This window comes from Pleurodeles waltl, chromosome 12 (assembly GCF_031143425.1).
Source record: "Pleurodeles waltl isolate 20211129_DDA chromosome 12, aPleWal1.hap1.20221129, whole genome shotgun sequence".
NCBI classification, from domain to species: Eukaryota; Metazoa; Chordata; class Amphibia; order Caudata; family Salamandridae; genus Pleurodeles; species Pleurodeles waltl.
Genome location: NC_090451.1, coordinates 208461130 through 208478839, shown reverse-complemented (window position 1 = coordinate 208478839; position 17710 = coordinate 208461130). Strand labels below are relative to the sequence as shown.

Below are 17710 nucleotides of genomic sequence, written 5' to 3'. Positions count from 1 at the left end.
GAAAGTGGGTTAGGCCAATGCACCACTTTCATTTAAGCTCCCAAGTCAAACAACTAATGAATACATTTTTATTCAGCATTCAAGTTGGTAGAACAGAAGGCATGGTTGGAATGGCACGTAGACAACTGGATATGTGAGAGCTTAATGGACCTTTCAGTTCTCTCTAGGATAGCATCCCTAAACACCCCATGCCTCCTTGCATGTCACCGTCTGATTTAGTTGTCACTCTTGGTGAGCACTGTCCAGTCTCCCAAAGCATTGCTGCAAAGAAAGAATGTATTCTAGACAACCAAGTGTCCAGCTGGATCATAAGCTAGCAAACTCAGCTTCCCCGTGCTTGTTCAGGTAAAATACTTAACAAATGTTGTCTGATTGTATGTTAACAAAGTTCTCCCGAAGAAGTGACCGATATTAGTTGAGTCCTAGGATGAAAACATGAGTTCCAGAAGGCTGATGTGGAAGATCCACTCTTGAGCAGAATATAGGCAGTTTTTTTTTATTTTAAGTATGAGCCCCTGAAAGCATCCTTCAAGGAAACAACCTGTTATTGTGACTGGAAGTATAGCAGCATGAATAAGAAAATAAATGTCGAGTTTTTATATTCCCAGGTGCACCAAACTGCCTAGAACAATAGGGTATTCAGCTGTAGTCCTAATGAAGGGCAAGGTGAAGTAGAACTCTAATTTAATGCAGGCAATGACAACTAAATGATTGTTAAGAGCCTCTGATGTGAGAGGAACCAACAGAAAGAGTTTGTTGTTCCTGTCCAGAAGTGGCAGAGCATCTGCGCTACAGCCACAACTTTGGTCACTGGTCATGAGTGATTCCAGGCCACTACTGATCAAAGGATGCATTGGTCCTATAATTAGCGATGTTTGTGCATGACTGAAAATGACAAGAAATCTGCACCTCTAACAAAAAAAATACGCCACCTTCTCAGTAAATTGTAGAAAGGGTTGTGCTTCGTTTACTGTCAGAGATACGGTGTGACTTGGAAATCCAGTATTATCTTACAATAATACTTCATCAATTTTGCGACTAGTGTGACTCTTAAAGATGGATAAAATTAGTATTTACTCTGTTAATAAAGGAGTGGCGGAGATGATGCTCGAATGTTAAGCCATCACATACAAAACATTGCATCATTCCTAAAGCTCCTCAGCCAATACAGAAAAATCACAAGGGCTGAGATGCATCACAGTAAATTCCTACACCTTAGGTACCTTATATTTTTAATACAGAGCTTTTTGAAATGTGATTTTAGAGGTATATTTCAGGGTAAAAGTGTTTTTTCCATAAGAGATGTCCCTATGCATAAAACAGTTCAAAGAGGACAACAGATTGAAAAAGAAAAAGTTAATTACCTGTAATTACAGTTCTCCAGCATGGGTATCTTCCATGTGTGCACATGCCTGAATTATTCCTCGATGTCAGACTGGTAATCCTCAGTAATTAATGTTTAATTAGCAGTGCTCATAACCCCTTAGTTAATAACGTGTATATTTTGTTTAGCCTATCCATCTCCCTATGTATTCCAAACACCAGTCAGTGAGTTGGAGGGAGATAAAGAGTGACTACCCCAGGAGGGGGAACACTTCATATTTTTTAAGTACCACAAAAAATAATCTGTTTAAAGGGGATTACAGTTTAGTAATTCCTTAATTATGGAGCAGTTTTTCATTATTTATAGGGTTGTTTCTCACTAGGCCTTGTATCCTCTAATCAAACCATAGTTAATGGGTGGTCTCATGTTACTGGAAAGCTAGCGTGTCATTATCGAGCAAAGCCAAGAAACATTCTATTCGAGGCTGCAATTTCTGCTTAAATTATTATTGTTCACAGCCTGGAAAACTACAGAGCAGCGACCTTGAGATCAGTTCACACATTTTGCTGAGCGCTAATGTATCCATTCAGACTTCAGAATTTATACCCTTATGGGTCAGGCTCTGCTGCATAATCTATCTGATCAGTAATTAGTTTCTTTTCGCCTATACCTTTAGTCTTTCCTCCAGGGATGTTATTTAGCTTGCTACTACAGTCTAGAGTTTATGGATGTCAGAGAATATCCCATGACCGAAATGAAAAAGCTGCTTAACAGGAGTCCTAGTTTTCTGTCATGGGCATTTTCTCTGAACCCATAAACATCCCATCCTGCCTCCCCATTCCAGAGCCATGGAAGGAAATTATTGAGGAGCAGTGATCCTTCCACTGAAGTTCCTCAAAACGAACTGCTGCACAATTAGAAGGCTGGCAGCTTCTGGAATCTTTATCAGTCAGTTAGGCTTTGGCATAGTTAATGCTCAACCTAACAGACGCTGCATTTTCCCTTTAGTTTTTGGTTTTAGCATGGTTTAGGTCAGTGGCATTTTCAGGCCAATGTATTTTTCTGTAACTTTAACTGATTATACGTTTTTAAAAAAACTAGAAAATTTGATATTTTATTAGCATATTTCGTTATTTAAAAAAAAAAAATTTGGAAGACAAAAATGTTGTTTAAAAATTGTTCCTGAGAGCCAAGACCTGTAGGAATATATTCGAATTTGTATGAATATCTGAGCGAATCCTACAACACATTTATTTTTCACCATCTATGGATTTGCCATAGTTTCACATGCCTGAACTGCGACTAAACAGTAGTAAAATAAAAAATAAAAAAAAAAGAAGATGACCGGATTGATGCTCACCTTATCTGAAAAGGTTCCCACAGTATACAGTACTCTCTGTTTCTCTTTGACCCCTTGCTGGAATTTGTGCTACCTAATGAGATGGGTAGGCTACAACTAATATATGGCTGTTTTAAGGTTATTGGAGTGTGAAATCTACGTGCATTGATATGTAAACATTGACTACGGAGAATTCCAAGACTGATGAGAAATAAATTGTGCCTGTGAATTTATCACAGACCCAATGTTAAAGAATTGGACTGGAACCGAAAGCGACACATGGATACAAAGGAGAGGAAGCGTGCATTGTAGGGCAGAAAAATATGAAGTGACAGCATCTCTTTTTAGAGAAGCAGTTGACAGTCCTGCCTGAAATGCAGGCAATTCCCAACCAGTTGTGAAGGATGGAGACCAGGAGACAGGAGTACGGAGTGCCTTCAAGGTAATACAGATTGTTCTCAGAGTTCACTGCCTTCTCACTGCTAGTGTCTTCAATTTACAAAAATGTATTTAGTGTCTCTTTTCAGCTCCGTCTTCTTAGAGACGCCTAGGGTTTCCCAGTGCTCAAAAGCAGAAAGAAGGTTTCGCTTAACTAATCCACAGTTGCCAAGGTCGATCGTCCATTTAGAACACAGTGATGTTTCCTTGTAGCTGGTACTAGTATTGCCAGTCTTCACTGCTCTAGAAAGGCTTTGCAGAATTATACATTTACAAATGTCTAAGTTAGTGTGTACATTAAACATGTATTAATAAAGGGGAAAGGTGCCTAATGTTATAACAATGTCCTAGTGAGACACCGTACTCAGTGTCATCACCGGTATGTCAGTAGTGACAACTGAACGTTCTGGAATGTTGATAGAACGGCACTGGAAGCCGACAGGAAAGGACGTCAAGCGGATGTGAACCTGACAACTCCTCAAGTGTGTTGGAGATTAAATACATACAAGAAGATCTATCCTAGTGTGTGATGTCATCTTTACAGGCTTGGCATTACGCCTTCAAATTCCTCTACAGCCAGTGCTTTACAAAAGTACAGTGACTGGATTCACACCTCACTGGCTTCCTAAACACCAATGTCATCAGTGATCTTGAATACATCTCATCTTCCTTTCAGAGGTCATTCCCTTTAACTGACGATTCCATGCTCTAAATGAAAATAGTTTAATTTTCGGACTGATTACCTCTTATCCATTACTGAGGCCACGCGGTCATGAATGAGGAGCAACAGATTTGTTAAAGCTCACTCGGCTACTCCAAAGAAGCAAGTGTCTTCACTGCTTCATATTATTGCAAAGCTCATCGTCAGTTATTAGAAGTGCATGGATTTAAACAGGCGCAGACCACCACTTCACCTCTCAGACAAAATAAAATAATGTTCCACTCAATGCATTTTGAAATTCCATGACACACTTACAGTCACATATGCTGAAAAGAGGCTTCATTTCACAGGTTTGTATTTTATCCACCTATATAGTTCGCAAAATTCTTATGGATAACAACACATATTTAACAGAGTTTGAAGGATGCATTTTGGTGCTTTGAACATTACTGTGACCCACCAGTAAGTCTCTTTGTGACTAAACTAGTGATGTTCTCCAGTATAATCCAAGTCAAGTAGAATAAGCCTACAGTAACAGAATCGCCCTGGTGATGGCAAAACTAATCAGAATGGGAACCGGGTAAAGGTCACATCAATGCACTTCTAAATTCAACATCCAGAAGGACCCAAGTCATCAGAAATGTTTTCAACAATTGTGCCTATCCATGCTCTAGTCCACCCACAAAAAACAACACCACAGGGTTAATTTTACATATACCCAATCCTCCCCTACAAAAAACAGATGTCACATGGTAGCTTGAATTCTGGTCTCAATCATACAAACACCTTCTATTCTGAGGCTAATCAAGGACACTATAGCGCAGTGGTTCCCAACCTGTGGTCCGGGGACCCCTGGGGGGCCGCAAAGCCTCCTCAGGGGGTCCGCAGCTGCTTAAAAAATGTAACAGATTAGATCCCCAGCTTTAAGTAATGACTCGTTGGGGGGTCCCCAGATTCCAGTAATGATTAAGTGGGGGTCCCCGGGTTCCTGTTCTGATAATGTGCGGGTCCACAGAAGTCAAAAGGTTGGGAACCACTGCTATAGCGTACCACACAAGCTTACATCAGGAAGACTCTTCTTTAATCTAAGTCAGACTTTACACTTTTGTGCACCTTGTACTAATACACACATCCCCAATCTCATATTAGTAACAGCAAGTTGTCAAAGAGCGCATGGATAATTTGAGAAATCCTATGTCCCAGCAACTCCACAGGCTTGGAGACCGTGTGGCATCAAGTTGGTTATGTTTAATGCTCTATGATTATGAACTGTATGAATTTCCAAGTCCCTCCTTCCACATGCATCTGTGCTGTTCCAAAACTTGTACAAATGCATAAACCCCTAGCGTATAAACCAAATAAACTTGCTGTCATATGGCCATGTAATTTACAAAAACAGTTGAAGATACTCACAGGTCTGCCGAAGACAACAGCGCCTGGGTGCAGATAGATTTCTACAATATCACTTTCTGGGACCACCTGCACGCGCTGTACCTCTCCCTTAGCCAGCATCTCATTCACAAAGTCACTCCATGAAATATTTCCACCGCTTGTGCTCAAGGAGTTCAGCAAGCTCAACACCACAGCAATGATAAGGAGAGTACGCAGACGTTCACGGTACATCTGGTCTTCACGTTCCCGACGTTTCTTCTCTTCTTCATGGAGATAAGTGAGAGGAAAGAGGGAGTGACGGGAGAAAGCATCAGTATTTAGGAAACCCCCATCTAAAAACTTGTAGTTTGCCTCAATTTGAAATAAATTTGTAGAAAAGTGGGTTTGCCAACAAGCTCTCATCAAAAGATAAAACGAACAGAGAACAATACCGTTATTACTCAAAAAGTACATTAGCATAAAGAGCACAAAACACTAATAGGGATTTGGCTGATGTAACATTCATCAAGGAGTTAGACAGCACATACATAACTGACAGAACTACACATGATCTGCATCAACTTAGATCAGAGTACTTGGAAATCTGTAAAGTGAAACTGAATTTGTGCTTTTCCCTTTGTAAGGATTTCAGGGACGAGATCTGTAATATCTACGTCCCTAGTATGAGGTTGAATATATGTTTTAATTATTGCTCTGTAATGATTTTAAGGAGAATGTAAATTGTTTTCTTTGCTTTTTTATTGTCAGTTGGCCTTCACAAAGTATTTTATGAACCATAAAACATAATCAGTTAGATGTGGGTTGTTAAATTATAAAACTAGCCCATCTTGACATAATGATTAAAAAAAAAATGTAAGGCAAAGGGATCGTGCTAAGAGACACTGGAACATGTTAGCAGGTATAATTGTGAGGTATATTTGCACAAAACATATCCTTGAAAGTCAGACAATGGAGAAAGATGTGCACAGTTGTGTTGTAAGCTAGCTTGCCTCTCAGGGCGGGGTGGGAGAATAGATGCAGAGGGCCAGTTTGGCCATAAATGTCGCATTCCAATGTAAACATCATCTCCTGTAATATATATTTTAAAAAATGACACAGCGCTGGAATTCTAACACAAGAGTACTGCCGCAATAAAACGATTCCAAAATGTTGAGAAACTCTAGAAAGTTATAATAGGATTTAAACCCATATGGTAATAAGTGTAAATACTTCATATAGTTCTAAGTGTATGTAACATTTCGATTGCATTTTATGAGCCCAATTTTAAGCTACTTCTTTGTTATGGAAGTCATGTAAAAACAAGTGCACTTTCCAGGTCCTCAGAAAATATGCGCGAAACAGAAGTCCTTCATCAATGTTCAGTAACGTGCTTGGGCATGCACATGGAATCTCTAAGAGGTTATACAAAAGGCTGTGAAATACAGTCAAAAAAAGCCAAAACATTGTTTTCAATTCCCTACCAAAGTGAAACTCAAGATTAACTATGCTGCAACTGATGTTCCAGTATTACTGAAAACAACTGCATAAGAAGGACGTAGTACTGTGGTCTGATACACCGGGCCCATAATTGTAATACTGATACACAGATGACAATGTGAATCCCCAGCAACTCTGAACAATGTATGTTTGAAGTTGTAAACTGTTGCTGCAGTCCGTCGGCACTCCTAGTGTCAAGTGAGATACTGTGTACCCATTTTCCAAAACAGGCAGCATCTACATAGTTCAAACTCATCTCTGTGCCCTATATCTTCCAAGAGCTCCACTCAAACAGCGAGCCTGTGCTACCCAGCACTCCTCAACAACCACTACCTGCATAAAGAAAGTGGATTATTATCACCACAAATTACCTTAGAATTATTAAATCCGCAGTACAAACTCCTCCACTGTCCCTCATGCAGATGGTGTTTTGAAAGATTATCTTTAGTTAGTGACTGATCACCTGTCAACGCCTCAATGAATTTAATTACGGGCCTGTGCTTGAGTGTCTTGAAGGACTCCAGAGTTTAATTAGTCACCATCCTGTGAAGTGCAAATTGCAACTGCAACCCTCTCTTTAGGCACAGGTTTGTTAGCTCTGGTGGGACCGTCGTTCCAAATGAAAATGCATCACTTTCAGTTGAATAAAATGCCCTTGGGTCAGTGATCATTGCACTCACTGAATTGAACATAATCTTTAAGATGTCTTCAGTTGGTTGTACGTGGAGTATTGCAAACAAAAATAATGTTGGAGCTTTCAATACTGCACCCCTAACAGACACCACTGGGATCAAATTATCTCTTATGGGAAGCATGAACAGATGGTCGTGTAATAGCTGAAGTCTCTTGAGATTTGCTTAAACCACAACTTTTACAGTGTGGGGTTGTGACTACAGCCAGGAAATCATGGATGCCCAAAAAGCAGCAGCTTTGGCTAAGCCAGTAGGAGCCACTGTTTTGCTTCACTGCTGACCGAGCTGAAATACACACACACTGAAAAGAATCTCTGGTACGCAACTCTTAGTCTAGAGAATACATTTATTAAATCACTCTGCAAGGCTCACAACGGAGTCAGTACAACTGAAAGAGCACGTTCAAAAATGTGCGCAATAATGATATGAAAGCATGTACAAAGAATCTTCAATCTATAAATAGCAGATACATATGCAAAGACACATACATATATTATATTATTATTATATATATATATATATACTCTACCCGTTTTCAATATTGACTTATATGCAACACAACTTATCAATTTATTTTTATGTATTAGTCTTTAATTGAGGATTTTTTGTAATATCCACAAGATTTATTCAATTTGAGTTTGGATGATGATGTTTATAAACTAAGAATAATCAAAAGTAAATAATGGTATACTTATAGAGAAGAATATAATTTATAGAAATATAATTTAAAAATTTTAAATATATTCTATTAAACATCTGATCCTCTGATTGATTAGAGGTTGATCTGAACAATTGATAATTGTGGTTTCAATGATGAATCAACTGTACTAATTGCATACAATGTTTGTCATCTGATAGTTAATCTATGATTGATATTAGAATGAATTAATGGTATACAATAATAACATCTATTTAGGCCTCTTAAGTAATATATTTGATATTTATGACTTCTTAATTCCAATTTCTCCAAAAGTATTCTTATGAATGTAGGTGATTCTTTTATTAAGTGTTGTATTTAAATAATGATCATTGCATGTTTTAAAATGGCCGCCGCTTTATATCACACTAGGGTGTTATGGAAAGAAATGAAGGACTCTGAATTTGTTTGTAAATGATGTTGGCTCTGTAGCCAAACTGTCCAGTAGAAGGCGTTTTGCCGAAACGCGTTGACAGACATTACATTCAGGACTATGTGTTACCTGTGAGAGAAAAACTATATGGGGATACCCTAATGGAGTAACAGTAGCTCAATCAGGGAAAAATACAGTTAAGAGGAACTACAATGTGAGCTACCTAAATAATATAATATCTGAAGTAACAGATACACTTCAGAGAAAAAGCCTTATAAGGACTGATAAATATCCATTGATAATTCAAAGTCGTATGAGAAAACAATAAGCAGCTGCTGAAAGAATTAAAGGAATGACAAAAGATAACAGGGAACTAAATCTCAACTGAACACATTTTAATGAAGCGATATAACAAAACACAAGGAATCAAGAAATATAAAACACGAATGGAAATATATATAACGTTAAACTTCTAAATCAGGCACACCACAATCAAACTAGACGACAAAAAATGGATAAGAAAGACATATGAGGTAAATGAAAAAACAATTAACGTATAAATCTACATAAATAAACTAACGTGTCTAAAATACAGTACATACAAACATGTAAAGATTGTTTCCAACAATACATAAATGTACATTGATATCATACTGATAAATAAATATATATAAATATATAGATTGATGTTTAGAAAAAATTAAATTAGAGTGGTGTTGAGACAGGGATACTCTTAGGGAACCAAAGGCCTACGCGCGTTTCGGTGTTCCTATTCCTATTGGTTATAGGTCACCTTCTTCAGGGCCAATCCCCTTAATAACAAACAACAAAGTTCATTTCAGCAACCAATGTTCTAATTATTTTTTCATTAAATACTTGGTACGCTGGAATCTTGTAGTCATGTCATTGAAGTAATATATAGTGGTAAATCGAGCAATGTTCAAAGCTCATGGTATGTCCAATCCTTGAGATGGACGTGATAACATCAATTGGACAGGAAGGACGATCTAACGGGGCTAGAAAAAGTTGCAAGAACTGGTCCTAAGATGTATGGTCTCCGATAGGATTTAATACATACTGGATGAGGCTTAGGAGGAAACGAAACCCGTTTGCCGATGCTGTCTCCGTAATTTAACATGCATCCAAGATGGCTAACGCGAGGGGCACTCTGGAGGAGCTCTGGGCACCATCCCTGGGGTGGTGATGGACAGGGAGTGGTTATTCCCCTTTCCTTTGTCCAGTTTCGCACCAGATCAGGGACTGGGGGGCCCTGAACCGATGTAGACTGGATTATGCAGGGAGGGCACCGTTTGTGCCCTTTAAAGCATTTCTAGAGGCTCTGGGAGGCTGGGTTACCTGTGTAAGGAAATAAATCTATGAACTGAATACGAGCGCATTGGAATTAATTGGTTTCGACGATTGGGAGACACTCGACGGGATCGGTGCAGCCGTCAGATGGCTATCAGTCCATCTGTTGAAGAATCATATATATATATATATATATATATATATATATATATATTATTTCATCAACAGATGGACTGATAGCCATCTGACGGCTGCACCGATCCCATCACGTATCACGTATCTCCCAAGTGTCGAAGTCAATTGAGTCCAAAGCGCTCGTATTTAGTTGATAAATTTATTTATTTAGCTTATATAGGTAATTCAGAGTCCCGAATGAGATGTCTGTCAACGCGTTTCGGCAAAACGCCTTCTACTGGACAGTTTGGCTAATCAGCCGGCATCATTTACATATAGCTATTACGTCCTACATTTATTTCTATAACACTGTGATGTACTACAAACGCGGCGGCCATTTTGAAGTGTGTAATTATAATTATTATAGATACAACAATTAATAGAGGAATAAACCTACATTGATGCCAATATTTACAGATAACATCAAAGTTAAAATTGGACAGTCATAAGGAATAAATATTGAATAATAAATATATTAGGAAAAAGGACAATTGCTTCCAATAATTCATAATGTTTGATCATATACAAACATTAATTAAATAACAAGAACAATAATAGTATAAATATAAACGAAGAAACGGTAATATCAATTTTTTCAATTTTACAATGTTTAAATTATCATTCGTTATATATACTATATAATTAGTATCTTGTATTAAAATCATGTTTAGGTAGTAACAATAGTTATGTTTTAATACCATAGTTTTTATCGGATGCCCGTATAATCAAATCTAGTTCCTCACTGTCCTTATCTGTATACTAGGTAATTCCATACACATACATATAAATATGTTGTATTAAAATGAGGCCTTGGCGTAAAGTGCAATGTGCTGAAAAACTAAACTAATAATAAGTGCAAAAGAGCATATAAAGAGCATAGAAGTGTTACAAAAACTCCAATTAAAAACAGTCAGATCTATTGATCTTTTGGTCCATGTTATAATCTAGATGTGCATATATACCTCTATATATGATATTTGATATTCTTCAGTCGCCAAGTTATAGAAGAATAAAATGGAATCAAACATCATCATCAATGGTACAGTACAAATCTGTATACGAACTAATTCCATCTATGTTTCATCAGTTTGTGATATGAATTCAAACTAGGGAAAGTTATTAAGTCATGTCTATTTTACAGATTACATCATGGCACGATCATTTAAGTAGATACGATCTTATCACCCATCTTCCTAAAAAGGAAATATAGATAACATACTACCAAATTAGCACTACTATTTTTAGGAATTGAAACACTGGGGGAGTCTCCATCTAAAAAGCAATGAACAGTGTGTTTTCATCTAAGATGGACATAGAGCTCAGCATCAAGATTGTGCCCCAATGGGGACTCAGATCCCAATAATAAAATCATCTTGGATTCCATTTGTCTGAGCTCGAGTGTTCTATTGCCACCTCTGGAGTTGTTTTTAATGTGTTTGATGCCATAGAAAGCTAAAGTGCCACATTCTCCTTTGTGTACTTCCCAAAAATGTTTAGCCAGAGGATAGGTCTTGTCCTGATTTTTAATGGCTCTAAAATGCTGTAAGAACCTAACTTTTAATTTATGAATGGTACTTCCAATGTATTTTTTCTGGCATCCACATTCGATGACATAAATCACAAATTCAGTGTCACATGTAATCCGATCTTTGATCTCGCACTGTCGACCATCAAAAGTTTGGTATTTGTATGTGTTTTTAGCATACTTGCAGGCCTTGCAGTGGCCACATTTCCAAAATCCCAAACTTTTTTGGCTGTTATTAAAAAGTAACTCATCTCTGCTTTTATTCCGTACTCTGTGTAAAGCATCATTTAAGATTTTTGGAGGATAGCCTCTACTTAAAAACATGTTCACCATAGCCTTAGATTCCAACTCATATTGGTTTTCATCAGAGCATATTCTGCGGGCCCGCAGTAGCTGGCTATATGGAATGCTCCATTTCAGTGAGTGGGGATGTCCACTATTGGCATGTAATATAGAATTACAAGCCGTGGGCTTTCGATATATGGATGTCTTTAAATGATTGTTTTCTACTTGTAGTAGGACATCCAAAAAAGAGATGGTATCTCTATTGTAGATGGCATCTAGATAAATGTTGAATTGATTATTATTTAGTACATTTATGTATTCCAACAGCAGTTGTTCTGTGCCATCCCAGATAATGAACAGATCGTCGATATATCGCACCCACAATATCACTCTATCCATATAGATGTTATTGCTTTCTGACCATGCCACCTCCTTCTCCCACCAGCCCATATATAGATTGGCATAGGTGGGAGCAAAGGATGCTCCCATAGCTGTCCCTTGTTTTTGTAAGAAACTTTCATTATCAAAGAGGAACAGGTTATGTGTCAGGCAGAATTGTAGCATCGATAGGAGCATATTGGTATGTTCCAAAAATTCAATGGATCGTGTTTGTAAAAAATACCTACATGCCTGTAATCCATATTGATGTTTAATGGATGTATATAGTGATGCTACATCCATGGTGACCAATAAATAGTCTTTATGCCATGGGATGTCATGTATCTTGGCCAGAAAATCATTGGTGTCACGCAAGTATGAAGGTAATTCTGTGACAAAGGTGCATAAAAACAGGTCCAAATATCGTGAGGTATTCTCAAGTAGTGATTGATTCATACTAACTATTGGTCTACCTGGAGGATGGGTTTTGTTCTTATGAATTTTAGGTAGGAAGTAAATACAAGGAATTTTAGGATGATCAATTTTCAAATACATAAACTCATCATAATCCATCAATTGCTTTGTATACCATTCATTTAACATATCATGATATGTCCCTTGGTATTGAGATAGGGGGCTAATCTTCAACTTCTCATAATGCTCTCTATTCATCAATTGCTGATATGCTTCCTTAGTGTAATCAGTTGTGTCCATGACAACAATGTTGCCACCCTTATCTGAGGGCTTGATGATGATAGTATATATGATAATATATATATATTAGTAAGACAAAGAGATTATGTCAATACACTCTGTTAAGGCTTATTTCTTCATTTTAATCAGTGCCACAAACGACGCTTTTCAACCAAACGGTCTTCTTCCAAGTTTACAAGTCCTTTCACTCTGTTCACTTTTATATTTACACATCATTAATACCATTACAATGCATTGTGGGATTTGTAGTGTGTTACAAAAAAAAGTCGATTACTTTCTATATAAATAAATCCAAATGTTATATTACCTCACAATGTACTTCTAAACAAAAAAATATATATCAACAAGAATTATTTTTACAAAATTAAATTAATTGAAGAAAAAAAGACTATAAATTTTAAAATCGTATAAAAATTCTCAAAAAATGGTTTGCTAGTCCATACAAAATGTTTGAAATTTAAAAATTAATCCTTGATTTATTTTAATATGTCTTTGATGTTTTTACAGAGCCTGATTCACATTTATGTCAAGAACCTGTAAAATATGTATTAATTCGAATAATCCAATGATTATTCACAAATGTCAGTATGGTACCAGATTGCAAGCTACAGAGACTTTACAGGGAGTGCAGAATTATTAGGCAAATGAGTATTTTGACCACATCATCCTCTTTATGCATGTTGTCTTACTCCAAGCTGTATAGGCTCGAAAGCCTACTACCAATTAAGCATATTAGGTGATGTGCATCTCTGTAATGAGAAGGGGTGTGGTCTAATGACATCAACACCCTATATCAGGTGTGCATAATTATTAGGCAACTTCCTTTCCTTTGGCAAAATGGGTCAAAAGAAGGACTTGACAGGCTCAGAAAAGTCAAAAATAGTGAGATATCTTGCAGAGGGATGCAGCACTCTTAAAATTGCAAAGCTTCTGAAGCGTGATCATCGAACAATCAAGCGTTTCATTCAAAATAGTCAACAGGGTCGCAAGAAGCGTGTGGAAAAACCAAGGCGCAAAATAACTGCCCATGAACTTAGAAAAGTCAAGCGTGCAGCTGCCACGATGCCACTTGCCACCAGTTTGGCCATATTTCAGAGCTGCAACATCACTGGAGTGCCCAAAAGCACAAGGTGTGCAATACTCAGAGACATGGCCAAGGTAAGAAAGGCTGAAAGACGACCACCACTGAACAAGACACACAAGCTGAAACGTCAAGACTGGGCCAAGAAATATCCCAAGACTGATTTTTCTAAGGTTTTATGGACTGATGAAATGAGAGTGAGTCTTGATGGGCCAGATGGATGGGCCCGTGGCTGGATTGGTAAAGGGCAGAGAGCTCCAGTCCGACTCAGACGCCAGCAAGGTGGAGGTGGAGTACTGGTTTGGGCTGGTATCATCAAAGATGAGCTTGTGGGGCCTTTTCGGGTTGAGGATGGAGTCAAGCTCAACTCCCAGTCCTACTGCCAGTTCCTGGAAGACACCTTCTTCAAGCAGTGGTACAGGAAGAAGTCTGCATCCTTCAAGAAAAACATGATTCTCATGCAGGACAATGCTCCATCACACGCGTCCAAGTACTCCACAGCGTGGCTGGCAAGAAAGGGTATAAAAGAAGGAAATCTAATGACATGGCCTCCTTGTTCACCTGATCTGAACCCCATTGAGAACCTGTGGTCCATCATCAAATGTGAGATTTACAAGGAGGGAAAACAGTACACCTCTCTGAACAGTGTCTGGGAGGCTGTGGTTGCTGCTGCACGCAATGTTGATGGTGAACAGATCAAAACACTGACAGAATCCATGGATGGCAGTCTTTTGAGTGTCCTTGCAAAGAAAGGTGGCTATATTGGTCACTGATTTGTTTTTGTTTTGTTTTTGAATGTCAGAAATGTATATTTGTGAATGTTGAGATGTTATATTGGTTTCACTGGTAATAATAAATAATTGAAATGGGTATATATTTTTTTTTGTTCAGTTACCTAATAATTATGCACAGTAATAGTCACCTGCACACACAGATATCCCCCTAACATAGCTAAAACTAAAAACAAACTAAAAACTACTTCCAAAAATATTCAGCTTTGATATTAATGAGTTTTTTGGGTTCATTGAGAACATGGTTGTTGTTCAATAATAAAATTAATCCTCAAAAATACAACTTGCCTAATAATTCTGCACTCCCTGTATAAATGTACAAACAGTTCCTCATCGTTATTCAATCCACAAGGTGTTTTTGTTCTCATTTGAATAATGTATCTAGACTCTAATTGTCTTAACTTCCTTGTTCTATCACCACCTCTTTCATGTTCCGGAATGTGATCTATTCCATAATATCTCAAAGTTTTCCAACTGTTAGTTTCATGCATTTTTAGGTGTTTGGCTACTGCATAAGTAAAGTCATTGTGTATAATCACTCTAATGTGTTCCAAAATTATTTTTTTAAGCATACAAATAGTACTGCCAACGTATTTCAAACCGCAGTGGCATTCAATCACATAAGCTGTGTATTTGGTATTACAGGTGATTCTACGCTTAATTTGAATTTCAGTTTCATTGGGCAATTTAATCATTTTTGTTGATTTGCCAATATTACATGCGCTGCAGTTGTTACATTTGATAAATCCTTGTTGTTGTCCCACTAACCAGTTTTGTTAATTTGTTAATGAAAAGTGACTCCTCACTACATAATCTTTAATTGATGGTGCTTTACGATATGTAAATAAAGGTACTGAGCCCACTTTAGGACCTAAGTCAGGATCTCTGCAAATCACATTCCAGTGTTTGCATAAGATGTTTTTTATTAGACCACTTTCCTTTGTGTCATTATCATTCTCAAATTATTCTGATCTTGTTTCTCTTCTCTTTTATTTGTCTGTTTTGAGAATAATACATCGTTGCGACTCATCGTTTTTATTTTTTCTAAATTTTTGTTCAAAATGTTTAGATTAGAGCCTCTCCTTTTAAATATCTAAATTGCTTCCTTAAATTTTATTTGTACCTCCTTTTCACTTGAACAATTCCTCTGCATTCTTATTAACTCACCATATGGTATGTTTTTATCAAAGGCTTAGGATGGAAGCTTTCACCATGCATTACACTATTAGTTGAAGTTTCTTTACGAAATATACTGTTGTCTCTAGTTTATCCTTTTCCAGATGATAAAAAGGTCATCAATAAACCGTACCCACAATGCAATCTTATCCATATACAAATCATTGGTCTTACCCCATGCTATTTCTCTTTCTCACCATCCCATTACTAGGTTGGCATAGTTTGGAGAAAGAGAAACGCCCATTGCTGTACCACACATTTGTTGATAAATCTAATGATTAAACATGAATATGTTATTCTTGAGACACATTTCTATCATAGAGAGTAACATCTTTGAGTGTTCAAATTCTGCTATGCATCTTTGCCTTTGAAAATATTCACAGGCTTTCAATCCAACTTCATGATTAGTAGATGTATATAGAGATACCACATCAATTGTAACTAACAAGCATTCATCACTCCAGCTTATATTTGTTAAAATTCTCAATAGATCCCCTGAATCTTTTATATATGGACTCAGTGTCATTACAATAGGTGCCAAATAGTAATCTACATAATCAGATATCCTCTCATAGAGTGAGTCACATGAAGATACAATTGGTCTACCTGGCGGGGCAGTCAATGATTTATGAATCTTTGGTAAAAAATAAATTGTAGGTAGAGTTGGATTTTCCTTTTTCAAAAATGTATATTCATCAGTATTAAGCAACAATTGTTGATGCCAATCATCCAATTTTGAGTGTAATTGATAAACCATTCGGTTTATTGGATTCTGAGTGAGTTTTTTATAGTTAGACTCATTATTTAATTGTCTATATGCTTCTGCAATATAATCTTGTGTGTTGAGAATCACAATATTTCCCCCCTTATCCGCTGGTTTAATTATGATTTCATTGTGATTCATCAGATTTTTCAACACCAAACGATCATTCTTAGTTACATTTCTCGTAATCCATGATGTTTCCTCTTTTGCAATCTTTCAACATCTTCCAACACAAGTTCTGAGAAAATATCAATTTTATTGCCCGGCAATAAAACTGGACAGAATTTCGATTTTTCTTTAAAATTACTAAATTTATGTTGATTAATATCAATATTCAATGTTTGCAGAACTTCCATTCAGTGTATTCCTCATCTTGCAAATCATCGACCGCATTGTTTTGGAGATATATATATATTTCATACACAATGCAAAGCAGATAATAGGAACTAAAAATTCACCATGGGGCACAGCTGCTTGCTTCATCTTTATCCCGCCAGCAACAAGTCGTTAAAGCCAGATCGACTGTGAAGAAAAAGATCTGCCCTCACAGGAAGGTTGACAGGCATCAGCGTCCCGACCCTGCAAGAGATCTGAATCACTTCACTTCTATCTGGTTTTCGGTCTCTTATATACCTTGAACAAGCCAGAGAGGAGATTTCTAGAAAACCCCTCCCACTCTGCAAGTTTTTGTTCAAAGATGCTGGTTACTTCAAGTCAGCTTTGAAAGGAACACGTTGGAAATGGCCAGGATCCCAAGGTGCTCTCTCAAAAGAAAACCGTTCACTGCCGTACAATAAACATAATCGTAGCACATCCTTATCTCTCCAAGCACTTGGTAAGAAAGAACATGAGAATTAAAACATGAGCAAAACGCATGTTGCATAACGTGGGCACGGAAAAATACTTGCAGTTCTGCACTTCTAGCGTGGCAGTGGCTAAAGCTAAAATAAAGTCAGTAGGTTAAAATGAAGCTGGTGGTCACCAAAGTGACTGTGTGCTGCTAGGCTAAGAGCAACGTGGAGTCAGTGGTCGGTCAAAACACAAATATCATTACAGCCATATAGGTGCAACCCATGAAAAGGTTGGTTTCCTTGTGTATGACATAAGATAAAACAAAAAAAAA

General features: G+C 37.3%; 1 protein-coding gene across 1 annotated transcript in view; it reads right to left on the bottom strand.

Annotated features, from left to right (window-relative positions):
• The window catches only part of SPG7 (SPG7 matrix AAA peptidase subunit, paraplegin), a 462707-nt gene that overhangs the window by 346667 nt on the left and 98330 nt on the right, over positions 1-17710 (bottom strand). The window contains exon 4 of the mRNA XM_069216631.1: positions 5176-5417. Within this exon, the coding sequence (XP_069072732.1) occupies positions 5176-5417 (242 nt within the window). The remainder of the gene's footprint in view (positions 1-5175; positions 5418-17710) is intronic.